General features: G+C 54.1%; 1 protein-coding gene and 1 long non-coding RNA gene across 2 annotated transcripts in view; one reads left to right on the top strand and one right to left on the bottom strand.

Moving 5' to 3' along the window:
• Nucleotides 1-20056, top strand: part of LOC144952421 (uncharacterized) — a 224979-nt gene that overhangs the window by 92853 nt on the left and 112070 nt on the right. The gene's annotated exons all lie outside the window — the stretch shown is intronic.
• Nucleotides 1840-17555, bottom strand: LOC144952466 (thialysine N-epsilon-acetyltransferase-like). The gene is made up of 6 exons (XM_078882878.1): nucleotides 17487-17555; nucleotides 7723-7774; nucleotides 7033-7113; nucleotides 6558-6659; nucleotides 2452-2492; nucleotides 1840-2276 (listed from the first exon to the last, which is right to left on the bottom strand). The coding sequence occupies exons 1-6, from the start codon at nucleotides 17553-17555 to the stop codon at nucleotides 1965-1967; spliced, it is 657 nt and encodes a 218-aa protein (XP_078739004.1). The 3' UTR covers nucleotides 1840-1964.

Below are 20056 nucleotides of genomic sequence, written 5' to 3' on the forward strand. Positions count from 1 at the left end.
TAGTTGGTTGGCTGGGTGGTTGTGTGTGTGGCTGGGTGGATAGTTGGTCGGCTGGGTGGTTGTGTGTGTGGGTGACTGTATAGTTGGTTGGCTGGGTGATTGTGTGTGTGGGTGGCTGTGTGTGTGGCTGGCTGTATAGTTGGTTGGCTGGGTGGCTGTGTGTGTGGCTGGCTGTATAGTTGGTTGGCTGGGTGGTTGTGTGTGTGGCTGGCTGTATAGTTGGTTGGCTGGGTGGTTGTGTGTGTGGCTGGCTGTATAGTTGGTTGGCTGGGTGGTTGTGTGTGTGGCTGGCTGGATAGTTGGTTGGCTGGGTGGTTGTGTGTGTGGCTGGCTGGATAGTTGGTTGGCTGGGTGGTTGTGTGTGTGGCTGGCTGTATAGTTGGTTGGCTGGGTGGTTGTGTGTGTGGGTGACTGTATAGTTGGTTGGCTGGGTGATTGTGTGTGTGGCTGGCTGTATAGTTGGTTGGCTGGGTGGCTGTGTGTGTGAGTGGCTGTATAGTTGGTTGGCTGGGTGGTTGTGTGTGTGGGTGGCTGTATAGTTGGTCGGCTGGGTGGTTGTGTGTGTGGGTGGCTATATAGTTGGTTGGCTGGGTGGTTGTGTGTGTGGATGGCTGTATAGTTGGTTGGCTGGGTGGTTGTGTGTGTGAGTGGCTGTATAGTTGGTTGGCTGGGTGGCTGTGTGTGTGGCTGGCTGTATAGTTGGTTGGCTGGGTGGCTGTGTGTGTGGCTGGCTGTATAGTTGGTTGGCTGGGTGGCTGTGTGTGTGGGTGGCTGTATAGTTGGTTGGCTGGGTGGTTGTGTGTGTGGCTGGCTGGATAGTTGGTTGGCTGGGTGGTTGTGTGTGTGGGTGGCTGTATAGTTGGTCGGCTGGGTGGTTGTGTGTGTGGGTGGCTGTATAGTTGGTTGGCTGGGTGGTTGTGTGTGTGGATGGCTGTATAGTTGGTTGGCTAGGTGGTTGTGTGTGTGGGTGGCTGTATAGTTGGTTGGCTGGGTGGTTGTGTGTGTGGGTGGCTGTATAGTTGGTTGGCTGGGTGGTTGTGTGTGTGGGTGGCTGTATAGTTGGTTGGCTGGGTGGTTGTGTGTGTGGGTGGCTGTATAGTTGGTTGGCTGGGTGGTTGTGTATGTGGGTGGCTGGATAATTTGATTACTGGGTAGTTGACTGGCTGTGTAGTTGAGTGACCGGGTAGTTGGGTAACTGGTTGACAGGGTCGATGGGTGGCTGGGTGGTTGGGTGGCTGGGTGGTTGGGTGGCTGAGTAGCCGAGCTGAGTAACTGCGAGTACAAATCATGGTTTGGGGGGGTGGATAGACGTGCCCCCACCAAAAGAATGTGGAATTTCCGCATCCAGCCCCGTCGTATCTGCGTGGTGGTGCAGCGGTTAGCACTGCACCGCACTACGAACCGGGCAGAGCCGAGTTCGATTCCCGCTCACGGCCACCAACACCAGTGACGATTATCTGAACTGGTCCTGGTGGGTCTCTCCTAGGTCAACTCTGCCTCAACTGTGTGTCTGGTGCCCTGTGTCAACATCGTCACTGGGGAGACAAAGGCGGCCGGGCGCGGTGCTGGCCACCCGCCCCCTCGTGTGCCAGTGGCGGCCTGCATAAGTGCTGCTACTCGTTAACAGCACTTGCCCCAACAGCCTGTTAGAGGCTACACGGGGGATCTTTGGTGTGGTGTGGCCGAGGCGTGGTGTGACATGGGGTGGGTGTTGGTAGTGTGGTGGTGGTGGTGGTAGTGTGGTGATGTTGGTAGTGTGGTGGTGGTGGGTGAGTGTGACGTGGTGGTGGTGTTGGCTGTGTGGTGTGGGTAGTGGTGGTGGTGGGTGGGTGTCGCGTGGGGTGGGTGTTGGTAGCGTGGTGGTGGTGTTGGTAGCTTGGTGGTGATGTTGGTAGCAAAGTGGTGTTGGTAGTGTGGTGTGGCTGGCGTGGTGTATGTCGCGCGGCTTTGCTGGCGAGGTGCCCTTAGGAGGAAGGAGTGTCCGGCGCGTGGCTGGTCAGTCCGCCCCCCACGTCCTTCCCCCTCACGTCCGTGCCCCCCACGTCCGTGCCCCCCACGTCCGTGCCCCCCACGGCGGCGCCCCCCACGTCCGTGCCCCCCACGGCGGTGCCCCCCACTGCCAGCGAGGCGAGCGCGGCCCCCTGGAAGCGGACGAGGTGCCAGCCCTCGTCGGCCGTGAGGTCGCTGGCTCCCCGCGCCTGGTACAAGTCCATGGCCGCGATGTTCCAGTCCAGCACGGACAGGCTGAGGCGCGTGCAGCCGTTCAGCCGGCAAACCTGGGCACGGGGGGGGGCGGGGGGGGGGGCAAAGGTGCCAGGCTAGGTGCATGACGTGGGTTAAGTGCTGTGCCAGGCTAGGTGCATGACGTGGGTTGAGTGCTGTGCCAGGCTAGGTGCATGATGTGGGTTGAGTGCTGTGCCAGGCTAGGTGCGTCTCTGCCGAGGCCATTACCTCCGCAGCCCTCCGCAGGAGCTCCTTGCCAATCCCTCTTCCTGCGGGCAAAGACAAAGACAAAGGTCACCCGTGTAGCCTTGGCCAGACTGTCGGGGCAAGTGCAGTTAACGAGCACCTATGAAGACTACGAGGGGGTGTGGGTGGCACTGCGGACCCGCGGATTAATTTTAAATTGCGTGGCCACGGCACGCTAAAGCGAAAAAGAAAACCTCAAACAAGTGGGAGGAAAACGACGTGGAACGAAACAACGGGTTGTGAAGCAAGTCAGAGCCACATGCCAGATAGGCTCCTGATTGGCTGGGAGGGCGTCGCTCGTTGTGAAGGAAGTGAAAGCCACATGCCAGGTAGGCTCCTGATTGGCTGGGAGAGCATCACTCGTGAAGGAAGTGAAAGTCACATGCCAGGTAGGCTCCTGATTGGCTGGGAGGGCGTCGCTCGTTGTGAAGGAAGTGAAAGTCACATGCCAGGTAGGCTCCTGATTGGCTGGGAGGGCGTCGCTCGTTGTGAAGGAAGTGAAAGCCACATGCCAGGTAGGCTCCTGATTGGCTGGGAGGGCGTCGCTCATTGTGAAGGAAGTGAAAGTCACATGCCAGGTAGGCTCCTGATTGGCTGGGAGGGCGTCGCTCGTTGTGAAGGAAGTGAAAGTCACATGCCAGGTAGGCTCCTGATTGGCTGGGAGGGCGTCGCTCATTGTGAAGGAAGTGAAAGCCACATGCCAGGTAGGCTCCTGATTGGCTGGGAGGGCGTCGCTCGTTGTGAAGGAAGTGAAAGTCACATGCCAGGTAGGCTCCTGATTGGCTGGGAGGGCGTCGCTCGTTGTGAAGGAAGTGAAAGCCACATGCCAGGTAGGCTCCTGATTGGCTGGGAGGGCGTCGCTCGTTGTGAAGGAAGTGAAAGCCACATGCCAGGTAGGCTCCTGATTGGCTGGGAGGGCGTCGCTCGTTGTGAAGGAAGTGAAAGTCACATGCCAGGTAGGCTCCTGATTGGCTGGGAGGGCGTCGCTCGTTGTGAAGGAAGTGAAAGCCACATGCCAGGTAGGCTCCTGATTGGCTGGGAGGGCGTCGCTCGTTGTGAAGGAAGTGAAAGTCACATGCCAGGTAGGCTCCTGATTGGCTGGGAGGGCGTCGCTCTTTGTGAAGGAAGTGGAAGTCACATGCCAGGTAGGCTCCTGATTGGCTGGGAGGGCGTCGCTCTTTGTGAAGGAAGTGGAAGTCACATGCCAGGTAGGCTCCTGATTGGCTGGGAGGGCGTCGCTCGTTGTGAAGGAAGTGAAAGTCACATGCCAGGTAGGCTCCTGATTGGCTGGGAGGGCGTCGCTCGTTGTGAAGGAAGTGAAAGTCACATGCCAGGTAGGCTCCTGATTGGCTGGGAGGGCGTCGCTCTTTGTGAAGGAAGTGGAAGTCACATGCCAGGTAGGCTCCTGATTGGCTGGGAGGGCGTCGCTCTTTGTGAAGGAAGTGGAAGCCACATGCCAGGTAGGCTCCTGATTGGCTGGGAGGGCGTCGCTCGTTGTGAAGGAAGTGAAAGTCACATGCCAGGTAGGCTCCTGATTGGCTGGGAGGGCGTCGCTCGTTGTGAAGGAAGTGAAAGCCACATGCCAGGTAGGCTCCTGATTGGCTGGGAGGGCGTCGCTCGTTGTGAAGGAAGTGAAAGCCACATGCCAGGTAGACTCCTGATTGGCTGGGAGGGCGTCGCTCGTTGTGAAGGAAGTGAAAGTCACATGCCAGGTAGGCTCCTGATTGGCTGGGAGGGCGTCGCTCGTTGTGAAGGAAGTGAAAGTCACATGCCAGGTAGGCTCCTGATTGGCTGGGAGGGCGTCGCTCGTTGTGAAGGAAGTGAAAGCCACATGCCAGGTAGACTCCTGATTGGCTGGGAGGGCGTCGCTCGTTGTGAAGGAAGTGAAAGTCACATGCCAGGTAGGCTCCTGATTGGCTGGGAGGGCGTCGCTCGTTGTGAAGGAAGTGAAAGTCACATGCCAGGTAGGCTCCTGATTGGCTGGGAGGGCGTCGCTCGTTGTGAAGGAAGTGAAAGTCACATGCCAGGTAGGCTCCTGATTGGCTGGGAGGGCGTCGCTCGTTGTGAAGGAAGTGAAAGCCACATGCCAGGTAGGCTCCTGATTGGCTGGGAGGGCGTCGCTCGTTGTGAAGGAAGTGAAAGCCACATGCCAGGTAGGCTCCTGATTGGCTGGGAGGGCGTCGCTCTTTGTGAAGGAAGTGAAAGCCACATGCCAGGTAGGCTCCTGATTGGCTGGGAGGGCGTCGCTCGTTGTGAAGGAAGTGAAAGTCACATGCCAGGTAGACTCCTGATTGGCTGGGAGGGCGTCGCTCGTTGTGAAGCAAGTCAGAGCCACATGCCAGGTAGGCTCCTGATTGGCTGGGAGGGCGTCGCTCGTTGTGAAGGAAGTGAAAGCCACATGCCAGGTAGGCTCCTGATTGGCTGGGAGGGCGTCGCTCGTTGTGAAGGAAGTGAAAGTCACATGCCAGGTAGACTCCTGATTGGCTGGGAGGGCGTCGCTCGTTGTGAAGGAAGTGAAAGTCACATGCCAGGTAGACTCCTGATTGGCTGGGAGGGCGTCGCTCGTTGTGAAGGAAGTGAAAGCCACATGCCAGGTAGGCTCCTGATTGGCTGGGAGGGCGTCGCTCGTTGTGAAGGAAGTGAAAGTCACATGCCAGGTAGACTCCTGATTGGCTGGGAGGGCGTCGCTCGTTGTGAAGCAAGTCAGAGCCACATGCCAGGTAGGCTCCTGATTGGCTGGGAGGGCGTCGCTCGTTGTGAAGGAAGTGAAAGCCACATGCCAGGTAGGCTCCTGATTGGCTGGGAGGGCGTCGCTCGTTGTGAAGGAAGTGAAAGCCACATGCCAGGTAGGCTCCTGATTGGCTGGGAGGGCGTCGCTCGTTGTGAAGGAAGTGAAAGCCACATGCCAGGTAGGCTCCTGATTGGCTGGGAGGGCGTCGCTCGTTGTGAAGGAAGTGAAAGTCACATGCCAGGTAGGCTCCTGATTGGCTGGGAGGGCGTCGCTCGTTGTGAAGCAAGTCAGAGCCACATGCCAGGTAGACTCCTGATTGGCTGGGAGGGCGTCGCTCGTTGTGAAGGAAGTGAAAGTCACATGCCAGGTAGGCTCCTGATTGGCTGGGAGGGCGTCGCTCGTTGTGAAGGAAGTGAAAGTCACATGCCAGGTAGGCTCCTGATTGGCTGGGAGGGCGTCGCTCGTTGTGAAGGAAGTGGAAGCCACATGCCAGGTAGGCTCCTGATTGGCTGGGAGGGCGTCGCTCTTTGTGAAGGAAGTGGAAGTCACATGCCAGGTAGGCTCCTGATTGGCTGGGAGGGCGTCGCTCTTTGTGAAGGAAGTGGAAGTCACATGCCAGGTAGGCTCCTGATTGGCTGGGAGGGCGTCGCTCGTTGTGAAGGAAGTGAAAGCCACATGCCAGGTAGGCTCCTGATTGGCTGGGAGGGCGTCGCTCGTTGTGAAGGAAGTGAAAGCCACATGCCAGGTAGGCTCCTGATTGGCTGGGAGGGCGTCGCTCGTTGTGAAGGAAGTGAAAGCCACATGCCAGGTAGGCTCCTGATTGGCTGGGAGGGCGTCGCTCATTGTGAAGGAAGTGAAAGCCACATGCCAGGTAGGCTCCTGATTGGCTGGGAGGGCGTCGCTCGTTGTGAAGGAAGTGAAAGCCACATGCCAGGTAGGCTCCTGATTGGCTGGGAGGGCGTCGCTCATTGTGAAGGAAGTGAAAGTCACATGCCAGGTAGGCTCCTGATTGGCTGGGAGGGCGTCGCTCGTTGTGAAGGAAGTGAAAGCCACATGCCAGGTAGGCTCCTGATTGGCTGGGAGGGCATCGCTCGTTGTGAAGGAAGTGAAAGTCACATGCCAGGTAGGCTCCTGATTGGCTGGGAGGGCGTCGCTCGTTGTGAAGGAAGTGAAAGCCACATGCCAGGTAGGCTCCTGATTGGCTGGGAGGGCGTCGCTCGTTGTGAAGGAAGTGAAAGCCACATGCCAGGTAGGCTCCTGATTGGCTGGGAGGGCGTCGCTCGTTGTGAAGGAAGTGAAAGCCACATGCCAGGTAGGCCCCCCCCTCCGTGCCCATGGCCCCACCCCCACCGCTGACCTCTGAACTCTGTGGTGACGTAGAGTCCCTCCAGGTATGCCGAGCGTCCCACAAAGGTGTAGTAGGTGTCGTAGAACAGCGCGTAGCCAACCAGCATGGCCCCTGCGGGGTCGGACAAATGATGTCATGATGTGAGTGTCGACACTGACGGTCAGACAATGACGTCATGATGTGTCAACACTGGTCCAGACAATGACGTCATGATGTGTCAACACTGACGGTCAGACAATGACGTCATGATGTGTCAACACTGACGGTCAGACAATGATGTCATGCTGGAAGTGTCAACACTAAGGGTCAGACAATGACGTCATGATGTGTCAACACTGACGGTCAGACAATGATGTCATGCTGGAAGTGTCAACACTAAGGGTCAGACAATGGCGTCATGATGTGTCAACACTGACGGTCAGACAATGACGTCATGATGTGTGCAGTGTGCAGGTGAAGTTGTTTCGTTCATCCTCGTGATTACCTTGCTCATGATGCTCATGATGCACCTCGGCTACCAGGCAGTGGAAGAGCGGCTTCCCTCCAAACCCGTCACGACGGAGGTCTGCACGACATCGCAGACTCGCTCGCTCGGTTCCACGGCCATAGGAATGTGGAATTTCCACCGTTTGCTGCCTTTGTGCGCGTGTGTGAGCGAACAGCACTTGCCCCAACAGTCTGGTTAAGGCTACACGGGGCATCTTTGTCTTTGTGTGTGTGAGATGCCCGTGACGTCACCACGGGGTGGGTACCCCTCACCCCCCCTCACCCCCCCTCCCCTCAACCCTCACCCGCTCACCCCTCCCCTCACCCCTCCCCTCACCCCCCCCTCACCCCCCCTCCCCTCAACCCTCACCCGCTCACCCCTCCCCTCACCCCCCCCTCACCCCCCTTTCACCCCCCCTCCCCTCAATCCTCACCCCCCCTCACCCGCTCACCCCTCCCCTCACCCGCCCTCACCCTCCCCTAACCCCCTCACCCCTCCCCTCACCCTTCCCCTCACCCTCCCCTCACCCCCCCTCGCCCCCACCCCCCTCACTCCCCCTCACCCTCCCCTCACCCTCCCCTAACCCCCTCACCCCCCCTCACCCCCTCACCCCCCCTCACCCCTCCCTCACACCCTCCCTCACCCCCTCCCTCACCCCTCCTCGCCCCCCCCCTCACACCCCCTCACCCTCGTCTGTGATGTCCACCTGGTCCAGGAGTTTCTCGTAGGTGACAAGTTCCTGCGGGCACAGGGGGTGAGTGGGTGGGTGAGTGGGTGGTGAGTGAGATGGTGAGTGGGTGGTGAGTGAGATGGTGAGTGAGTGGTGAGTGGGTGAGTGGGTGGGTGAGTGAGTGGTGAGTGGGTGAGTGGGTGGGTGAGTGAGATGGTGAATGAGCGGGTGAGTGAGTGGATGGTGAGTGAGTGGGTGAATGAGAAGGTGAGTGAGATGGTGAGTGAGATGGTGAGTGGGCGGGTGAGTGAGCGGGTGAATGAGATGGTGAGTGAGATGGTGAGTGAGATCGTGAGTGGGCGGGTGAATGAAATGGTGAGTGGGTGAGTGAGTGGGTGGGTGAATGAGTGGGTGAGTGAGATGGTGAGTGGGTGGGTGAGTGAGTGGGTGAATGAGATGGTGAGTGAGATGGTGAGTGAGATGGTGAGTGGGCGGGTGAGTGAGCGGGTGAATGAGATGGTGAGTGAGATGGTGAGTGAGATGGTGAGTGAGATGGTGAGTGAGATGGTGAGTGAGATGGTGAGTGGGCGGGTGAATGAAATGGTGAGTGGGTGAGTGAGATGATGAGTGAGTGGGTGAGTGAGATGGTGAGTGGGTGGGTGAATGAGTGGGTGAGTGAGATGGTGAGTGGGTGGGTGGGTGAGTGAGTGGGTGAATGAGATGGTGAGTGAGATGGTGAGTGGGCGGGTGAGTGAGCGGGTGAATGAGATAGTGAGTGAGATGGTGAGTGAGATAGTGAGTGAGATGGTGAGTGAGATGGTGAGTGAGATGGTGAGTGAGATGGTGAGTGAGTGGGTGGGTGAGTGAGTGGGTGAGTGAGATGGTGAGTGGATGGGTGAGTGAGATGGTGAGTAAGTGGGTGGGTGAGTGAGTGGGTGAGTGGGTGGGTGAGTGAGATGGTGAGTAAGTGGGTGAGTGAGTGGTGAGTGAGTGGTGAGTGGGTGAGTGGGTGGGTGAGTGAGATGGTGAGTGGATGGGTGAGTGAGATGGTGAGTAAGTGGGTGGGTGAGTGAGTGGGTGAGTGGGTGGTGAGTGAGATGGTGAGTGGGTGGTGAGTGAGATGGTGAGTGAGTGGTGAGTGGGTGAGTGGGTGGGTGAGTGAGTGGTGAGTGGGTGAGTGGGTGGGTGAGTGAGATGGTGAATGAGCGGGTGAGTGAGTGGATGGTGAGTGAGTGGGTGAATGAGAAGGTGAGTGAGATGGTGAGTGAGATGGTGAGTGGGCGGGTGAGTGAGCGGGTGAATGAGATGGTGAGTGAGATGGTGAGTGAGATCGTGAGTGGGCGGGTGAATGAAATGGTGAGTGGGTGAGTGAGTGGGTGGGTGAATGAGTGGGTGAGTGAGATGGTGAGTGGGTGGGTGAGTGAGTGGGTGAATGAGATGGTGAGTGAGATGGTGAGTGAGATGGTGAGTGGGCGGGTGAGTGAGCGGGTGAATGAGATGGTGAGTGAGATGGTGAGTGAGATGGTGAGTGAGATGGTGAGTGAGATGGTGAGTGAGATGGTGAGTGGGCGGGTGAATGAAATGGTGAGTGGGTGAGTGAGATGATGAGTGAGTGGGTGAGTGAGATGGTGAGTGGGTGGGTGAATGAGTGGGTGAGTGAGATGGTGAGTGGGTGGGTGGGTGAGTGAGTGGGTGAATGAGATGGTGAGTGAGATGGTGAGTGGGCGGGTGAGTGAGCGGGTGAATGAGATAGTGAGTGAGATGGTGAGTGAGATAGTGAGTGAGATGGTGAGTGAGATGGTGAGTGAGATGGTGAGTGAGTGGGTGGGTGAGTGAGTGGGTGAGTGAGATGGTGAGTGGATGGGTGAGTGAGATGGTGAGTAAGTGGGTGGGTGAGTGAGTGGGTGAGTGGGTGGGTGAGTGAGATGGTGAGTAAGTGGGTGAGTGAGTGGATGGTGAGTGGGTGAGTGGATGGTGAGTGGGTGAGTGGGGTGAGTGAGTGGATGGTGAGTGGGTGAGTGAGTGGATGGTGAGTGGGTAAGTAAGTGAGTAAGTAGGTGAGTGAGCGGATGAGTGAGTGGATGAGTATAATAATCATCAGATCTCCAACACCGCTGCTATCCTGCGAATCCTTTAAACTGGTATAGGTCATGCAAGCAATTGGCCCGTGGAAGTGGTTAATAGTCGTGGAGTTTTGTTGACCAGTGGACTCTGGACTTTGCAGTAGAATATTTCAACTTCCTAACTTGGTGTATGGCGCACTGAGATCCCTGGTTGAATTTCATCTTATAAATGACACTGTAACACCATTTTTGTTCCTGGGTACTAAGTGGTTATTTTTAAATTGATTATGCCTCAAAAGGTATAGAAAGTGGCTATTTTTTATTACCCGCAAACATTGCTTTTGTGACCGGGACTTTTCGTGAAGGCACAAATGCTCACACCAGGTTTTCTCATTGAACAAACAGTAGGTACATTTCAAAATATCGCTGTCCTGGTCACAAATGCAAAGTTCTTGGGGAATAATAGCCACTTTGTGTACTTTTGAGGCATAAGCAGTTAGGAAATAACACTGACTACCCAGGATCAAATTTAGTTTTGTTATTATTATTATCAGTGAGTGGGTGATTGAGATGGTCAGTGAGGTGAGTGGGTGATGTGGGTGAGTGAGCGGGTGAGTGAGTGGCTGATTGAGATGGTGAGTGAGTGGCTGATTGGGATGGTGAGGTGGGTGAGCTGGTGAGCGGGTGAGTGAGTGTCTGATTGGGATGGCGAGTGAGCGGCTGATTGAGATGGTGAGTGAGTGGCTGACTGCAATGGTGAGTGAGTGTGTAAGCTGGTGAGCGGTTGAGTGAGTGGGTGATTGAGATGGTGAGTGAGGTGAGTGATTGAGATGGTGAGTGAGTGGGTTACTGCGATCGTGAGTGAGTATGTAAGCTGGTGAGCGGTTGAGTGAGTGGGTGATTGAGATGGTGAGTGAGTGGGTTACTGCGATGGTGAGTGAGTGTGTAAGCTGGTGAGCGGTTGAGTGAGTGGGTGATTGAGATGGTGAGTGGCTGATTGAGATGGTGGGTGAGTGGGTTACTGCAATGGTGAGTGAGTGTGTAAGCTGGTGAGCGGGTGAGTGAGTGGCTGATTGAGATGGTGAGTGAGTGGCTGATTGAGATGGTGAGTGGGTGGGTGACTGCGATAGTGAGTGGGTGGGTGAGCTGGTGAGCGGGTGAGTGAGTGTCTGATTGAGATGGCGAGTGAGCGGCTGATTGAGATGGTGAGTGAGTGGCTGACTGCAATGGTGAGTGAGTGTGTAAGCTCGTGAGCGGTTGAGTAGGTGATTGCGATGGTGAGTGAGTGGGTGAGCTAGTGAGCGGGTGAGTGAGTGGCTGATTGAGATGGTGAGTGGCTGACTGCAATGGTGAGTGAGTGTGTAAGCTCGTGAGCGGTTGAGTAGGTGATTGCGGTGGTGAGTGAGTGGGTGATCTGGTGAGCGGATGAGTGGCTGATTGAGATGGTGAGTGAGCGGCTGATTGGGATGGTGGGGTGGGTGAGCTGGTGAGCGGTTGAGTGAGTGGCTGATTGAGAGGGTGAGTGGGTGGGTGACTGCGATGGTGAGTGGGTGGGTGAGCTGGTGAGCGGATGAGTGAGTCAGTTTAACACGTAGGCTTTCGCGACCAATATTGTTCATAATCAACGATTTTTGGGTTTAGATCGCGTTATTTATAAATGTGTCGTAACCCTCCACCACCCGACACGGCCAATCAGTAAAAAAAGTGTCACGTTGACAAAAGACAAATAGTTCACTGCTTTAGCCCACCGGTGTGTTGAAGCGTGAAACCACAACATTTACAATTTGAGTACGACGTTTCGCTGGTAATTGCATCCAGCATCATCGGGCAATTCGCCAGAATGGTGAGACTCTGCTGTGATGCCTATCTGAATGCGAAATCGCATCATCACCCAGCTCAGAAATCCTCTCTAATCAAGACGCTCATACATCGGGCTAAAACAGTGTCAGATGATGAAAGTCTAGTGAGAGAGATTAAACATGTTAAAGAAGCACTAAGACAGAATGGCTACAATAATGCTCAAGTTAACAGAGCACTAAATGCCAAATCACGATCGCAAAGCAACACTGCTGAAAGCGATCAGATTATTAAAACAATAAAAATACCATTTATCTCAGGAGTAACTGACAAATTAGCCCGTGTTTTGCAAAAGCAAAACATTACAGTAAGATTTGGTACAGTACACAAAATTCAACAACTAGTAACGTGCACTAAAGACGAATTACCTAAATTATCAACAGAAGGTGTATATCGGATTAATTGTGTATGTGGCAGATGCTATATTGGACAGACAGGGCGTAACGTTAGTGTAAGACTAAAAGAACACCAGAGAAATATTAAACTATCGCAAACACAACTGTCGGCAGTGGCAGAACATGCTTGCCAACAGGGACACTCAATTGATTTTGACAACGTTGAAGTGTTGTGTAAAACTAGTTACTACTGGCAAAGACTAATTAGAGAATCCATTGAGATTGAGAGAAACAGAAATAACTTTAATCGCTCAGACAGCTACAGGCTTAGTGCGGCCTGGAAGCGTATTATTAAATAAGATGCATTACAATTCCTTATAAGGGAAACAAGCACTAACTGATTATTAATGTAGCATAATCACAATAGAACACATTCCAAATGATTACTAATCTACAACTCGCATCGTAACAATAGCCTTATTACTAATCAAGTATATAATTACAATAACCCCCCCCCCCCTCAAATCTTTGCACCTGATGAGTTAATGAGTTAATGATGACGTCACCCTGCTGCTGCTCTATATAAGAACGGGAGACACAGCAGAGCCTCACCATTCTGGCGAATTGCCCGATGATGCTGGATGCAATTACCAGCGAAACGTCGTACTCAAATTGTAAATGTTGTGGTTTCACGCTTCAACACACCGGTGGGCTAAAGCAGTGAACTATTTGTCTTTTGTCAACGTGACACTTTTTTTACTGATGGGTGGTGGAGGGTTACGACACATTTATAAATAACGCGATCTAAACCCAAAAATCGTTGATTATGGATGAGTGAGTGTCTGATTGGGATGGCGAGTGAGTAGCTGATTGGGATAGTGAGGTGGGTGAGCTGGTGAGCGGGTGAGTGAGTGGCTGATTGAGAGGGTGAGTGAGGTGAGTGATTGAGATGGTGAGTAAGTGGCTGACTGCAATGGTGAGTGAGTGTGTAAGCTGGTGAGCGGTTGCGTGTGTGGGTGATTGAGATGGTGGGTGAGTGGGTTACTACGATGGTGAGTGAGTGTGTAAGCTGGTGAGCGGGTGAGTGAGTGGCTGATTGAGATGGTGAGTGAGTGGCTGATTGAGATGGTGAGTGAGTGGGTGACTGCGATAGTGAGTGGGTGGGTGAGCTGGTGAGCGGGTGAGTGAGTGACTGATTGGAATGGTGAGTGAGCGGCTGATTGAGATGGTGAGTGAGTGGATGAGCTGGTGAGCGGATGAGTGAGTGGCTGATTGGGATGGTGAGGTGGGTGAGCTGGTGAGCGGGGGAGTGAGTGGCTGATTGGGATGGTGAGTGGCTGATTGGGATGGTGAGGTGGGTGAGCTGGTGAGCGAATGAGTGAGTGTCTGATTGAGAAGGTGAGGATTAAGTTGTGTTGACCAATCAGTATCAAGCACAATGCATATGTAGTATATTCAAATTAGGTGCACACACACGCAGCTTGGAGGCAACACTATTTATTAAACGGTAAGTAATATAACACTGTACATAAGGTGGTGACCACCTTCCTCCATTCACTAACACTCTGGAACACGACACAGACTGGACCAGGCAGGCAACGGCCTGCCTGGCCCAGGACGACGACTCGGGACTTGACGACCAATGATGTCTTCACTTTGGAGTACAGTACAACCAGCCTCGCTCAGCGTTCACACCACGCTTATATCTGGTTTGGCGTGGCTGGCTCCGCCCCGGCGTGGCTGGCTCTCTTCAGGCCATGCCTCCCTTCCCAGGACACGCCTCACTTCCCCCACCTCTGGGAGGGTCCGGATCCCTCCACCACGTGACCCCCCAGGCACCCCCTTGGGGCCCCCAGCCTTCGTACGGGCCGACACAGTAGTGACCTTTCTCTGTCACTACATCACCCCCCCCTGTATAAACACACAGCCGTCCCCGGCTGTAACACAACTGTGAAACATCGAAAAGGTGTGCCTCCGAACCAGCAACATCAATAAATGACCGGCGACCGATAAGAAATACAATCACGTAATATATACAGAATCGACGAGGGTAAAAGGGAACCGCATAGAAAACGGGGAATTAACAACAAATATACACGAAAACTGGCTAACCCACTTACGCTCCAGCACAGCCCACTTGGCTAGACAAGCCACGGAGTGTCTCGATCTGCGGGCTGTCAGGTCAAGCCATCAGACACAGCATGACGGGACCACACTCTGAGCCATGTGAGCGCACAGCCCACTAGGCTAGACATGCCACGGAGTGTTTCAATCTCCGGGCTGTCAGGTCAAGCCGTCAGCCATTTCATGACGGGACCACACTCTCCGAGCCATGTGAGCGCACAACCCACTAGGCTAGACATGCCACGGAGTGTTTCAATCTCCGGGCTGTCAGGTCAAGCCATCAGCCATTGCATGACGGGACCACACTCTCAGAGCCCTGTGAGCGCACAGCCCACTAGGCTAGACATACCACGGAGTGTTTCAATCTCCGGGCTGTCAGGTCAAGCCGTCAGCCATTGCATGACGGGACCACACTCTCCGAGCCATGTGAGCGCACAGCCCACTAGGCTAGACATGCCACGGAGTGTTTCAATCTCCGGGCTGTCAGGTCAAGCCGTCAGCCATTGCATGACGGGACCACAACGTTCATGTTAGACACGCAACACTCACTGGGCCATCCTGGTCAGGACCTGCGCCCCAAGATAGGTGACAGCCAGCAGCACAATTACAAATCCCTGGCAGCATGTCACCATCGCAATTTAACACCATCACAACACATACAATTTGAATTATGATCCCCCACAGAACTGATCCAATGCCGAACAGGTACGCACAATTTGTGACGATCCCGAATATTCAATGGTCACAACAATACACTTCACATCCCGTATCCGTACACATCATCTCCGAGACTCGCATTGCAGCATGCAGCTGTACCAACCGAGTGGAGAGAGCAACGCAATTTGACGGCAATTAACGGAAACGCACCCCCGATCCATGTAGAACACAAGGAGCATTCCCGCACAAAAGACATCATCTGTGCAACAACGGACAGGAACCAACCAGCGAGTTTGAAACAAACCGAACCTGTCATTTCTAAATCTCCTTCAACATTAACCATGGGACTCAGGGCATTCGAATTTTGAGAGCAAAAAAACTATACACAAACCCCAAGAATCGCCGAATTGATTAATACAGTATATGCAGTATACGAAGTTCGTACGGTAAATCGTTTGGCGCAATGCTCCATCCAGTCCCCACATGGCAACACACACAATCAATACTCCAGACAATCCGTACATAGTAAACAATCACAAGCAAGTACCCAACATTCCATACACTGTTAACAATTCCAAGCAAAGCTCCATACGGTCTGTACCTTGGCAACAATGACGATCAAAGTTTCTTACAGTTACACGTGACAATCACGAGCGAGCCTCCATACAGTATACACAATAACAATGGCGATTTCGCAACAAAACGATGTAACACGAGTCATTAACACGGCAACCTACAGGATATCAACGGAGCTCGGGTCACCAACACGAATTAATCATTAACTACACCCAGAAGATACCGATCTCGACGCCGTAATTAACAGCAACACTTGTTACAAGCAGAAACCCCCATGGTCGCCGCGTCAATTTATCACGCACACAACCGGACGAACACGCTCCGCAACCCAGCGAGTTAAAAAAAAAACACACGCGATCGCAACCCGGCGCACGTAAGATGGGTGAAGATTATTATTATTATTTTTTTCTTGGGGCCGGGTGCTTGTCATGTCACGACTCGCCTGGCAAACTGTGAATAGTGGAGGGCGGCAAGGTGGAGCACTGGGACGGCCCGAAGAATCTTTCATGGTGAACACGGCCTGCTCTTGCGAACCCATCCACCTCTCGCGCTCGAGCTGAAGACTGGAACTCCCCCTCTGCAGGCGTTGATGTCGGCGGGAGCGGCATTTCAGCAGCAGGAGCGGCGTTCCCGCCGCCGAAATGGCGGGAGCGGCGCTTTGGCGGGAACCGCGCCCCGACCAGCCGCCGAAATGGCGGGAACCGCGTGGCCCGCATGGCCGGGCCTCCCCTGCCAGCCCCCGCAGCGACGATGGTGTCCTCTCCCCGCGGCTCCGTCGCTCCATTCCCGATGGCAGCGAAGCAGCAGTGTGGTGCCAGTCCCGCCGCTCCGCGTGCAGCGCCATCTCTCTCTCTCTCGGTCACCGGGGCTGCCATCCCCTGGGCTGTCCGAAGGATGGTCGTCACACCGTCCCCGTTGTACGAAGGCGTCCAGGTGAGTTGTATATTTGTTTTTCGTGTGCCCATTTTACTTCCCTAGGATAACACCTAGCAATATTTATTTTTCCAACTTCTGACGCCAAATGTAGTATATTCAAATTAGGTGCACACACACGCAGCTTGGAGGCAACACTATTTATTAAACGGTAAGTAATATAACACTGTACATAAGGTGGTGACCACCTTCCTCCATTCACTAACACTCTGGAACACGACACAGACTGGACCAGGCAGGCAACGGCCTGCCTGGCCCAGGACGACGACTCGGGACTTGACGACCAATGATGTCTTCACTTTGGAGTACAGTACAACCAGCCTCGCTCAGCGTTCACACCACGCTTATATCTGGTTTGGCGTGGCTGGCTCCGCCCCGGCGTGGCTGGCTCTCTTCAGGCCATGCCTCCCTTCCCAGGACACGCCTCACTTCCCCCACCTCTGGGAGGGTCCGGATCCCTCCACCACGTGACCCCCCAGGCACCCCCTTGGGGCCCCCAGCCTTCGTACGGGCCGACACAGTAGTGACCTTTCTCTGTCACTACACATATATAATTACACTGGTGAACTTTTGCAGCTGTTTTAGACTAGTTTCAGGGTGCTGATTCCAAATCTGATCTCAGATTTGCTCTATCACATCTCATTTTTATGCTATCGGCATACCCCATTTTCATTGATTTTACCCGAAATTAACTCTGTCACTTATGATTGCAAGTTGTTGCGAGTCAGTGACTGCTTTAGTGTTAAAATATGGTGCTGTGTTTTTATGATAGTGTGTTTATAATATCATTTTATGTAGATATCCACATTTATTTAATATTTTTCTCCCGCAGTTTTTATTGAAAATGCAATATTTCATATCTCAAAAACCTGATGTGATAGACAAAAACTGATTCCAGATTTGGAATCAGCACCCCCCAAAATTACCTTAAAAGCGTTGGAATACCTTATGCCAGAAAAAGTGTGTTGACCAATGTTATCCGAACCGTGTTCCTGGGACTCCGTCCATAAATGACGTCACGCGATTTTGACCACAAGCGTTGTGGTTCATGCAGACGCGATTCCTTGTAAAAGGGGGTTTCACTTTGCTGTTTTAACACTCTCTGCTATGTAGCCAGAAAAAAATGGGGGGGGTGGGGAAAAACCTCTTCTCGGGTGCGAGTTTGTTGAACAACTTCGCCAGGTCGAGATGTACCCAACGTGTCCGCGAAGTCGTTTCACCTGCGCGTGTCCTCACCTTGATCAGGCGCACGATGTCAACGCAGTCGCTCTCCGCTGCCTGGCGAACTTCGAATCGCCCGGACATTGCTCTGGATGGGATGGGGGGGGTGTTGCTGTTGTTGTGGGTGTTGTGGTGGGTGGTGTTGTGGTTGTTGTTGTGGTTGTTGTTGTGGGTGGTGTTGTGGTGTTGTTGTGTTGTTGACGAGTCTGTAAAAACGTTAGACTGTGTGTGGGTTTTTGTGTGTGGAATCAGCCACGTGACCGTGATTGTGGTGGGATGTGGTGTGGTGATGGGGGGGGGGGTAGTTGGTGGTTGGTGATTGGTGGGTGGGTGGGTGTGTGGGTGGGTGGTGCGGCAATAACAACCCCCTCGAGGTGCCAGACGGGCAACGCTGTCGCGGGCAGTGCCGTGGGGGGAGGGACAATTTTTGGCTTCTCTCTTCGTGGCGTCTCTGACCACCACAGTGAATAAATGGGGGCTCTGGACAGGTGCGAGGGGCTGGTAACTCCTCCACCTTCAATAAATTATCACTCACCCACGAATGAAATATGTAACTAATACGCTTGTGCCGGAGGCCCCGGGGGGACAGGCGTCTATGACGTCTCCTGGCCAAACCCCATTTGGCGGAGCCAGTAGATTAAATATTTACCCTCGGGGCTCCTCCAGAAACAAGGAAAAGCCACTTCGGATGGCCACGTGGAATGTTCGAAGGCTCACTGCGGAGGAGAGGCTGCCACTCCTCTGTCGGGAGCTGGACCGGTACCGCCTGGATCTCTGTGGCATTCAGGAGGTCCGGTGGACCGGCTCTGGCTCCTGCCACCATGAGGAGTGGACAGTTCTCTACTCGGGGCAGGAGACTGCCAAACAACAGGGTGTGGCCCTTCTTCTGAACAAAAGAATGAAGGGGGTGTGGGAGCGTGGCGGTGAGGTGTGGGAAGCTGTAAGCCCCAGGTTACTTTGGGCTCGCCTTCCCATCAACCAGAGGCGAGGAGTGGTGGTCGTGGCTACTTATGCCCCCACCGAAGACGAATATCCGTGGAGGGATGCAGGCAAGGACGATTAGTCAGATGCCTTCTATGACCTCCTGTCACAGGTGCTGGCTAAAGTGCCCCCTCGGGATAGAGTCATCTTGTTGGGTAATTTCAATGCCCGAGTTGGTCATGATGCTGGCACCTGGTCTGGAGTGATTGGAAGGCATGGGCCAGATCAGCTCAATAATAACGGTAGGAGGCTGCTAGATTTTTGTGCAGCCCATGGGCTTGTAATTACCAACATGCTGTTCCGGCATCGGCGCATCCACACAACATCATGGATGCATGCCGGGTCCAAGCAAGAACATCTGCTGGACTACGTAGTGACGGACCAGCGGATGCGAGCCCATGTCCTTGATACCAGGACCTACCGTGGAGCTGATCTGCCCTCTGACCATCGACTAGTCATCTGTAAGATGCGCCTGCCATTCTTCCACTCCGGTGGTAGGTGTACATCCAGGGCCCCATTCCAACCTAAGGTGGCCTGGTCTCAGCTAGCTGATGGAAGTTGCGAGTGAGAATTTCATCATCGCTTGCAGCTGGGGTTGGCATCGTCCCCCACTCCTGATGTTGAGGATAAATGGGCGAGGTTTAGGACTGCGACTCATGCAGCTGCAATGGCTGCTTTGGGTACGCGGTCCAGACCTTCCCAGAGACACTGGCTGACAGAGGAGGTGTTCAGGATGGTTGAGAAAAAGCGACAGGCCCACTCTCATCTGCTACAGTATCCCACGTCAGAGAATGAGGAGGCTTTCCGCAGCCTTCGCTCGGAGGTTTGGAGAACCGGAAGGCGCTGCAAGGATGGGTGGTGGTCGCGGGTTGTTGAGGAGATGGAGTCTGCCTCAGTGGCCCGCGATCACAAATCCCTTTTTAATTCCATCAAAAAAGTAACCTGCAGCGCCACACCTATTACCATGATTAGGGGAAAAAACGGTTATCCAATCTCTGACCCCCAGGAACAGGTTTGCAGATTTGCTGAACATTTCTGTGAGGTCCTGGGGGAGGGGAAATCCCTCAGCCATGAAAACATCGTGGCACAAAGTGGGGAAGACCCTGCTGAGGCTGCGGTGCCTCAAATATTGGAAGAATTCACCCCCTGTGAGTGGCTGGCTGAGGTGCCATCTGTTGAGGAAGTACTGAAGGCGATCCGGAGTCTGAGACCTGGAAAGGCACCGGGCAGAGATGATATCCCAAGCGAAATGCTGAGGGAGGGTAGCGTTTGTGCACAGACTGCCCTATGTGACATGATAACAACAGTCTGGATCACTGGATGGGTTCCACAAGATTAGAAGGATGCCCTGGTGGTCTCCCCCTTTAAGAAGGGGGACCACACAGACTGTAACAACTACAGGGGCATCTCACTCAGTGTGCCGGGAAATGTCCTGGCAAGGATTATTCAACATCGCCTTGCTAGGCACACTGAGGAGAGGCTTGCGGAGCCCCAATGCGATTTCAGGAAAGGGCGGTCCTGCACGGATGCCATATTTTCTATCCGTCTGCTACAGCAGAGGTGTAGGGAATTCCAACAAGACCTACATCTCTGCTTTATTGACC

Source organism: Lampetra fluviatilis, chromosome 67, assembly GCF_964198595.1.
Source record: "Lampetra fluviatilis chromosome 67, kcLamFluv1.1, whole genome shotgun sequence".
In the NCBI taxonomy this organism is placed as follows: domain Eukaryota; kingdom Metazoa; phylum Chordata; class Hyperoartia; order Petromyzontiformes; family Petromyzontidae; genus Lampetra; species Lampetra fluviatilis.